Here is a 10,450-nt window from a genome sequence, read left to right as displayed (position 1 = left end):
CTAGATCTCAACCGCTGGTTCAACCGCTCCCGCTGAGTTTTTTTCTCCAAAGTATATATCATTCTATCAGAAGTAATTTTTTAAAAAGGAAAAAGTATAATCATTTATATAAGATATTAATTTTTTCTGTTTAAGGCAGTTGATCGAAGACCAGAAGATCAGATTCAGGCATATTGCTCAGATAGCGGCGACAAGGGTAGAAAACATAAGGTATTAAATGGGTTGTAGACTAGGGTAGAAAACACAAGGTATTAAATGGGTTGTAGACAAGGGTAGAAAACACAAGGTATTAAATGGGTTGTTAAATTATAAATTAGAAATTAGAAATTAGAAACAGTAAACTTTAAAAAAATCCCACATGTTGAAGTTTTACTAAATTTATATTATGTACTTATGTATTATGAACCATGAGTTTTATACCGAGAAATTCTTTTGTACGCGAATTTGCAAAAGTGAAATTGTACGCCTTTGTAACGCAATTTCGCGTAATGCAACGCAAGCGCCGGAGTACATTTCTAGATTTAGACGTAATTCCAGTGGTTTAATTCTATTTTCAATTTTAGAAATACAATTCTGAAATGGGGGTTCTTCGTGGATATGAAGAAAGAGGCGGACTCGCTAATTGGTGATTATTCTAATATTAGGCTTTTTTAAGTAAAGAAAACTCAAATTTTCTAATCCATATAGCTTTACAACCTGATGGCGAAAACCTTTGATATTTAAAACTTAGATTAGTCTTATAATTTTCTTTAGCTTGTAGATGTTTACAAAGTCGACATTTTTTGTTGGTGTATTCTTATAAAAAATTTTTTTATTTCGCGGATTTTTTTGTTGTTAACATACTCGCATAGTCCACAAAAGAAATCCGCTAAACATTTTCTATCAGGGTGCTTAGATGGAGTTACCAAAAGGTCTTATCTCTTAAACTACTTTTTAAAATCATTTTAACTTTGGAAAAATTGATAAAAATTTTTTTTGTCATTTGAACTACAATCGTCATTTCGTTTACTTTGAAAAAAACATTTTTCCTTCTTTTATAAACCCCATTTCACTTTTATAAACCCCATTTCACTTTTAGATAATGTAAAAGAATTGTTCCCAGAAATACAAGAATCATCAGCAAAAGGTAAAAGAAAATATTACAAACATTTTTTTTTTAATTCGAATGATTTAGATTTAGATGAGAGCGAATATGAAGAAGGACTACCCCTGGTTCTTAATAAATTTATAAGGAATAATTTTTAGTTATTTTTTAAATTTTACACCATGCATCAGTTTGCAAGATATATGAATTAAAAAATTTTTAGTTTCTGGTAAAGACTAAATACCTTTAATAATTTGAGATAAGAAATTAAACCACTTCTCTTGATTTAGATTAGACTTGCAAGATAAGTGGTTAAAAGCTCGGCATTACTTGAAACTCTCTAATCATTAAATGTGGTCTAGCTGTTCTTTTTTTGGTTTGTGAGGGGGGGGGNTGATTGGAACATTTAAAGGTAAGATATTGATTGATCAAGTTGACCTGGAGAAAGCTCAGGACGAAGACAGCGCCTTGCTCCTAGTCAAATCTTGGTTCAACTCAAATACAGGTAAGATTGATGAAAAAAAGATTGACACGTCGAATTTCGAAGATGTACATGATGATGTACAAAAAATGAAAAATTATACATTTTTGAAAAGCCCTTGACCATGCCATTTCAAATATGCAAAAAAATTTGCAAAACTTTAAATAACCTGGTTTTAATCAAGAAAAACTAAAAAAGTGCAAATTTCCTTTGACAGCTTGTTTGCAAAAAAAACTGCAATTTTTTTCCGCAAAACTTGTGCAATTCGTTTCCTTATGTCAAAGGCTTTCCAGAAAGCTAAATTTTATCAAAATCTGACAAGTGGAAGTGGGTCAAAACTAAGATTTAGTTTGTTACAGAAAAAAAGCAGTCATTCATGCAGTGTGCCTGAGGACTCAGGCAGTTAGTGTTAAAGCCCGGTTCTAGGCCTAAAGGGAGGGCTTTGGGTATGTGGGAAAAGTCAGAAAATTTCAACAGCCTCAGACCAATACTTTTTGAGTTACGTAAAAAAACTACAGGGGTAGCAGGAATAGGGTTAAACGATTTAAAGTACTTTAGAATATTAAGGTAAACATTTTATTTTATTATTTCTAATTCAATATAAATTTTCTTTGTATTTAAATTAAATTATTAGAAGTTTGGAAGCTATATCTAGAATGCCAGTTAAACCTCAAAATATTCAAGTAAGTTTTCTTTATTAAAGGGACTGGGTAAGTGTAGATTATTAAAGGGACTGTGTAAGTTTTTCTTTATTAAAGGGACTGTGTAAGTGTAGATTATTAAAGGGACTGTGTAAGTTTAGATTATTAAAGGGACTGTGTAAGTTTAGATTATTAAAGGGACTGTGTAAGTTTATATTATTAAAGGGACTGTGTAAGTTTATATTATTAAAGGGACTGAATAAGTTTAGATTATTAAAGGGGCTGTGTAAGTTTAGATTATTAAAGGGACTGTGTAAGTGTAGATTATTAAAGGGACTGAGTAAGTTTATATCAAACCTGGACAAATTTCTTAATTGTTGATGGAAAAAATGATGCGTGAATTGAAGACGACTTTTAAACCTTTTCCTCCGATGTTTTATGTATATGTACATATAGACCCATAAAACTGTAGAGTAGGAATTCACATTTTATTAATTTGTGTTTTTAATGATGTTTGAAACCTAAGAGTTTTATGAGTAGCTTGAAACAGAACTAATTTAATAAAATGGTACTGGGTACAATGTAAATTGCACAATATGTCGCGTTCATTAGACTACTAATTTAATAAAATGGTACTGCGTATAAAGTAAATTGCAATTGCAGTTTTCATTAGACTTTTTAAAAAAAAACTTGAAGGGGATTCGAGGATTCGAGGATTCGAGGATGGTAATGGCCAATTACCAACGGTATCCTTGAAACCTTTGCCAGATCATTGTTGTCTGACTTATTCTCATTTATCCACAAAAACGCTAATTGTTGAAGACTATTGTTGGTTGCAAAGATTTATAAATCACGAGTTTTAAGGTCTTTAAACTAAATTTGGAGCATGTACACTGCATGTGAAGCTGTTTATATATTTGTCTGAGGTATAAAATGTTTGGTTTGGCCACCGGAGAAAATTTTGGTCAAAGACGACCTTGCAACTGAGTAAGATCATTTGTTGTTGGTTAACAACTTTTTTGTAAGCTGTTTGAGTTTAATAAATATCAACATTCACTTTCTAAAACTGACAGAAATGTTATAGTATTTTGGAAGCCGTTTTTAATGTAAAATATTCGGTAATGTTTCACAAGAAGCTCATTAGCCGTATTAAAACTGTGCATACATCTTACACCGCGGTTTAGAGGGATTCCAGTGATTTTCAAAATATTTAAACAAAAAGCTCTCTTACTCGATGAATAGTCAACGGGTACTTTTGTAAATCGGGCATTTCCCTCTTAGCATGACGGGTCACTTGAAATTACGCTTACAGTCAGGGGGTGGAAACGTCATGGGGGTGTGTCTGTACCAAAAGAGTGTGTGTCAGTTTAAAGTACCGAAGGTGTGTACTGTAGGTTTATACAGTACGTAAGAATCTCGGTATTTGTACAGCCTAGGAGAGTACATTTGTTTATTGTTAATTGTTTACTTAGAAATAAGTTTAATATACATGCAATATATTATTTACATATTTATGTCAACACTGTAAAGCCAAATTTTAATGCAAAGAATATAATTTGATTAAAGTTTACAATAAACTACTCATTATTCAAGTTTAATTATAATCGACGACATTGTTCTACAATTTCCTTGACTGTAGTCATGGTGTGTGTCTGTACCAGAAGAGTGTTTGTAAGTTTACTGTACTGGTCTGCAAAGCAGTGCGACTGGCTTTCTCTTGCCGGACCAGCGCCATTTCCTTTCCCTATATTCCTGTTCCCTGCTTACAGTCCCTTCAAGGTTGATAGTGTCTTCCTTTTCCCGGTTGTCAGGGTTCCACTCAGGGGGAGGATAGTTCTCTACCTGTGTACTCAGTTAGCTGTACTGTACACTTACAACTGTTTACTATAATATTGATACACTATAGGTTAGACCAGAATCAACATAAATAGTAAACACATATGCAGTACGCTCTCTGTATAGTTAATGGCCTATGCAATTAGTAAAGGATTAGCGTACATCATCACTTAGTGGAACCTCGTTGGTTCCACTAAAGGATACAAAATAACCTAACTTCTTAATTGTTAAGGAGTGCAGCAATGGTTTAGAGAGTATAGAAAAGCTTAAGCTTGCAAGTAAAGCAGGATTCGGAATATTAGATAAGATTGGAGAATGTACAGAGAAAACACCGGCTCATAAACCGGTTTGGGAACAGGTAACACTTAAATTGGTTTGGGAATACGTACCACAATTAAACTGGTTTGGGATCAGGTAACATTTAAACTGGTTTTGCAACAGGTAACACTTGAATAGGTTTGGAAACATGTAACAATTAAACCGGTTTGGGAATGGGAACACTAAAACCCGGTTTGGAAATAGGTAACTCTTTAAGCAGTTTGGGAACGGCCGTAACCATTAAATTGGTTAGGGAACAGGTAAAAAATTAAACCGTTTTGGGAACAGCTCACTTAAATCAGTTTGAAAACGGATAACATTTAAGCCCGGATTGGGAACCGGTAACAATTAAACCGGTTTAGAAACAGGTAACATTAAACGGGGTTGGAAATAAGTTACATTAAATTCAATTTGGGAACAGGTAACATTTATACTGGTTTAGGAACAGGTAACACTTATATTGGTTTGGGAATAGGTAATAATTAAACCGCTTTGGGAACAGATAACACTTAAATTGGTTTGGGAATACGTAGCACAATTAAACTGGTTTGGGATCAGGTAACATTTGAACTGGTTTTGGACCAGGTAATAATTAAACCGGTTTGGGAATGGGGAACACTAAAACCCGGTTTGGGAATAGGTAACTCTTTAACCGGTTTGGGTATCGGCCGTAACCATTAAACTGGTTAGGGAACAGGTAAAAAATTAAACTGTTTTGGGAACAGCTTACTTAAACCAGTTTATAAACGGATAACATTTAAGCCCGGTTGGGAACCAGTAACAATTAAACCAGTTTAGAAGCAGGTAACAATTAAACGGGGTTGGAAACCAGTTACATTTAAACTAATTTGGGAACAGGTAACATTTAAACTGGTTTAGAAACAGGTAACACTTATATCGGTTTGGGAATAGGTAACAATTAAACCGGTTTGGGAACAGGTAAAAACTAAACCCGTTTGGGAACAGGTAGCACTGGAATCGGTTTGGGAACAAGTAACATTTAAACCAATTTTGGAACAGTAACAATAAAACCGGTTTGGGAACAAGTAAAATTTAAACCAATTTGGGAACAGTTAACATTTAAACCAGTTTTGGAATAGGTAACATTTAAATCAGTTTGGGACAGGTTATATTTAAACAATTTGGGAACAGGTAACAATTAAAACAGGGTTTTCTTCAGTAAACATTTTAGATTTTTTTATGATGGTAGTTTTTACATTCAATTTAATTTATATCTGAACAAAATTAGTATTTTATCTCTCTCAATTTAGAAGTTACTAAATGGCAAACCAAACTTTTGAAATATGAATAAAAGTTGCGGATACAAGACGTCACATATACACACATGAAACTGTGGAAGAGGAAGACGACTTTTGGACAAAAATTAAACGTTAAATAAAGAAATTGTGAAGTGTACACACCCATTTACTTAATAAATTAATTTTTGAACTACAGGCAAAACTGTTTGCTTTGTAACAACATTAAATTAATACACATAAGATTTCTTAAATGTCGTATTCCTTATACAGTTCCACAGTCAAGTTTTATTGGTTTGTGTGTGTATTTTTGTTGAAATTATTTGTTATTTATTTACAGATTTGTTTGTTGAAAAAAGTAAACACGGCTTTCGAGGACCAATCTCAAAAGCTGATTTCACTTCTGTCAAGATGGAGGAATCTGGAAAAATCGGAGAAAGAAGACGACATTGATTTTCAACCTCTTCTGGGATTCCTTCTAGTTTATTCACAAATATTTGCTGCCTAGAATTAAATATTAATAGCGTTATAAAACCAACTTCAATAAATAATAAAAGAATTGTATACATATAAAAGATATTTTTTTAAATCNAAAAAGGTCTTATAGGTATGGAGTTCCACTTTACACTATATATTTTTGATTTTTTTTTTTAAAATAATGTTTCGTTGTCGCTGGATTTTTGAACATGCCTGGAAAATATGAAAATTTCGTCTTCATTATCAAAAATAATACATGTTTTCAAATGTAACTATCAGATCATAAAAAATAAAAAAATATTATGAACAATTTTCTCCTCATAGACGCTATAGATAGAAGTAAGATTTGTAGCGATCAAAAGCGCTTATTTTACGCCGTAAGTCTATACCCTTTTCATCTTTTGCGAACACTCCCTATAAGGGTTACGAGTATATTCAACTTCAATATTAGCTTACACAGTAACTTCCTAGTTCTTCAGTAGCTGACCTTCTCGTTTCAGAGTTTATACCCCTCACTCTAAATTCAACTTAGCTGTCCAATGTCCCTTGTTCAAATTGTAGTGTGGGGGGGGGGGATTCACCTCTATAGATTTTATTATAGAAATGATTAAAAATTGGCTCAGAATTGTAAAACTTGTTTTTGAATTTAAGAAGATAAGAATGTCTTTAAAAAAAAGTATACTATATATAGTGCTATTTGTGAATAACTAAGGTTGGGGAAGTGGAGGGGTCCAGTGGAGGGGGGGGGGGGCTGAAAGGTAACCCAAGTTTGTTTTTCCCATGGCAATCTTTGTTATTGTTTAGATAAAACTAGTCTCTACTCTCTAAAAGCAAAATGTGTTCAACACCCCTCCTCCCTCCCACCTTAATTCTACAAATATTGGACAAGTACATTGGACGCAGTCATGCGTTATTAACTTATTTTCACCCTTGACCTTCATTATTTAATGAAAATATACATCACTCTAATGTATGAAAACAATCAATGTAAATAATTGACTTTTATTACCTACACTACAGGATCCCCATAAAAAATATGGCTCTGTTGAGACGATTTTTCAAATCACTTATTTTAGAAGTAAAATATTATATGTTTACGTTTGAATGTCAGATTTTAAGATTATAAATTATTCTTTTATTATTTAAATGTCTGCAATACAAACATTTAAATTTACTATAAATACAGATGATTGAAATATTTTAAACACTAAACAAACAGTAATTTTATCTATTATTCAGGGAACTAAGTTACGCCTGGATGGCAATGCATAATCTTGATAAATACAATGAAATTACTTCCTAATAGACAGAAAATTTCAATTTAAATTTTTAAAAATCAGGACAGTTGGTTGGTACTCCTATTATCAAAAGAAGTAAAAACATCAAAATAAATATTTATGTGCACGGTGCCCCCCCACCAATTCTTCCAGTGCGCACCCCCTCCCCCAGTGCGTAAATGTTGTCTAACGCGCGTATTAAAAATGACCTTGAGCACACTAGCAACAGATACAGTTTACAATATTGATATTCTGAGTATAAATATTCCGATACTGTGGTATTCAGAAAAAGGGTAATTATTGTCTTCGTCTTTTATGAAAGAAGAAAGACGACAATCATTTTACATTGTTTTGGTTATTGTAATCCATATTTGTATTTGGATTGAGCTAACCTTTTTGAAAATTAGATGGTTTAATTGTTTTATCTGTCGGAAACTATAAAAGTATTTTGAAATATTTTTTAAATGTTGGTTTAGAATTCTAGATAATTCCGAGCTGAGAGTCTTAAAAAAGTGGTTCCAAGTGCACATAATATCCAAATTTAATAACAGACTGTTCAGGGCCCTGAAATTATCTAGTTATTTTTATTGTCGAGACCTCTTTCTATTACAAATTATGGATAATAGTGGGTCCAGGGTCCTACTTTTATAAAATAGTAGTACTAGCAGATCCAGGGCCCCCCTGTAATAAATATCTTGTAATTGCATAAAAATGTAACATTATTAAACATGGATTGTGATTAGATTAAATACATTTATATCTATCCATGTTAATCTTCTAAATATGTACATTCAACTTAAACTACGCTGTAGACATGTATGGAGATAGCTTAACTGCTTTACATCTATCCTCACTAATCTTATAAAATGTACATTAAACTTAAACTATGCTGTATATTTATATCGACATGTAACTTGTCATTACGTCAATTCACATTAACTTGAAACATAAGATATCTAAAATAAATTAGTTAATATAGAGACTCCACTTTAATTACAATGTTGAGAGTAATTTAGTCCTTGTTAAAACATATGAGCTGAGATCGTGCCTTGAGATTTGGCATTAATTGATTAAGAGCTTGATTGATGGCTACGCTTGTGTCCCTGTGTGACATTCAGAGCTGATAGTCCTGGTTGAAACATACAAGCTGAGATTGTGTCTAGAGATTAGGCATCAATAGATTAAGAGCTTGTTTGATTAGCTATGCTTGTGTTCTTGTGTGACATTTAGAGCTGATAAGATTGTGTCCTTTGGTTTGACATTGACTGCTGAAGAGTTTGTGTCCTGGATGACATTTATAGCTGACGGGTTGTACCTGGACTGATACAGTTCTGAACGCAGTTTTAAGAGTACGTCATTTACTATACACCTGTTATCTAAGTATTACTAAGAAAGAGTCCAGGATCCTTCCAATATTAAATAGTAATGATAGCAGGTCCAGGGTCCACCTATTATCTAAATATTACTAATAGAGGGTCTAGGGTCCTTTTAATATTGAATATTACTAGTAGAGGGTCCAGGGTGCATATAATATTAAATAATAATAGCAGGTCCCATCTGTTATCTAAATATTACTAATAGAGGGTCCAGGTTTCTTCTTATATTAAATAGTAATATAGAAAGTCCAGGGTTCTACTAGTATTAAACATTAATAATAGCGGGTTCTTGGTTCTACCAATATTTAATAGTATGGTGATAGCAGGTTCTAGGAGGTGGGGAGTGCACACTAAAACAATTTGTATTCAAACCACAAAATCCAGCTTCCCAAAACTACAAATGCAGTAATCATCAAATGCTACATAGTTTAAATGATTGTTTATGATTCATTGTGCTACAAGGTGTCCCAATAAACATGGATATTGAGATACCACTTGAATATTGTCTTTGATTTTTGATAATTAATAAATGACATAAAGTGCATCAAAAAGGATTGAATTTCTTTTAAGCTTTCCAATATGTGGTCTACCTTCTTTGGATCTTTAAAATTGACGGAGATATTAAAGATTTGAACAGTTTTGTTGATTTTTAATTAACTGAAATCTAAACAAATTTCCTTTTATCTCCATCAATTTTGAATGTAAAAAATGGTAGACCACATTTTGGAAAAAGACTAAAAGTTTTAGATGTTAAATGTTTTAACTGTGATGATACAAAAACACATTTAAAAAATAATCTGCTTGGAACAAAGACAATATAAAGGTTGTGTGGTATAATTTCAAATTGTTATTGTATGTGCTCCCCCCCCCCTTGTCCTGGGAGGGATATTATCTAAATTAAGTGGTTTTTGTGATATGATTACAAATAGTTGTTCTGTATGATCCCCCTCTCGTCCTGGGAGGGATATTATCTAAATTAGGTGGTTTGTGTGATATGATTACAATTTGTTGCTGTTAGGGTTTCCACAAAATGGCTGAATCTTTTGCGCAAAATTTGCGTTTTTTTCGTGCAATTTTTTTTTGGCGAACTTTTGCACTTATTTTGCGCTATTTTTGTGCATGAAACGCAATGAGTTTTGGGCGGTTTTGTGCTATTTTTTTGCACAATTAAGTTTAAATTAAGGGACCAAAATTAATAAAATAGAAATCAGAGTGTGAAACTTGGCAATATTTTAATCCTATTAAATAATTTCAAGTGACCCTTAAAGACTTCTGTATGTATAAAATGCCTTATTTTTCACATTAGCTTTATGTAAGGTAAATAGAAGGTAGTAAAAGTAGTAATAATTTAAATTTTAAAAATAAAGATGTGTATTGATTTGTCAACATTTATTCAATAATTTATTTTTCAATTCCCCACTACCCTCACTACCACCGACAAGTTGAAACTTTTTTTTCAACATTTATTCAATAATTTATTTTTCAATTCCCCACTACCCTTACTACCACCGACGAGTTGAAACTTTTTTATCAACATTTGTTCAAGAATTTTATTTAAATTAAAAACTACCCTCACTTCCACTGATTTTTCAAAATCTTAATTTCAACATTTATTATTTTTTTTCATTTTCAAACTACAGTCACTTCCAAGACAAAAACTTAAGCAAGTCTTAAAGAAAAAAAAGAGGCAATTTAAAGATTTTT

General features: G+C 32.3%; 1 protein-coding gene across 1 annotated transcript; it reads left to right on the top strand.

The window, feature by feature from the left end:
* Nucleotides 1-125: 125 nt before the first annotated feature.
* Nucleotides 126-6,175, top strand: LOC111715519 (uncharacterized). Its single transcript, XM_023490853.1, has 7 exons — nucleotides 126-210; nucleotides 564-625; nucleotides 1,079-1,126; nucleotides 1,175-1,232; nucleotides 2,200-2,248; nucleotides 4,275-4,400; nucleotides 5,957-6,175. The coding sequence occupies exons 2-7, from the start codon at nucleotides 598-600 to the stop codon at nucleotides 6,122-6,124; spliced, it is 477 nt and encodes a 158-aa protein (XP_023346621.1). The 5' UTR covers nucleotides 126-210; nucleotides 564-597; the 3' UTR covers nucleotides 6,125-6,175.
* The last annotated feature ends 4,275 nt before the right edge of the window (nucleotides 6,176-10,450 follow it).

This window comes from Eurytemora carolleeae, unplaced genomic scaffold, assembly GCF_000591075.1.
Source record: "Eurytemora carolleeae unplaced genomic scaffold, Eaff_2.0 scaffold1806, whole genome shotgun sequence".
Lineage (NCBI taxonomy): Eukaryota > Metazoa > Arthropoda > Copepoda > Calanoida > Temoridae > Eurytemora > Eurytemora carolleeae.
This window is presented reverse-complemented; position numbering and strand designations above follow the sequence as displayed.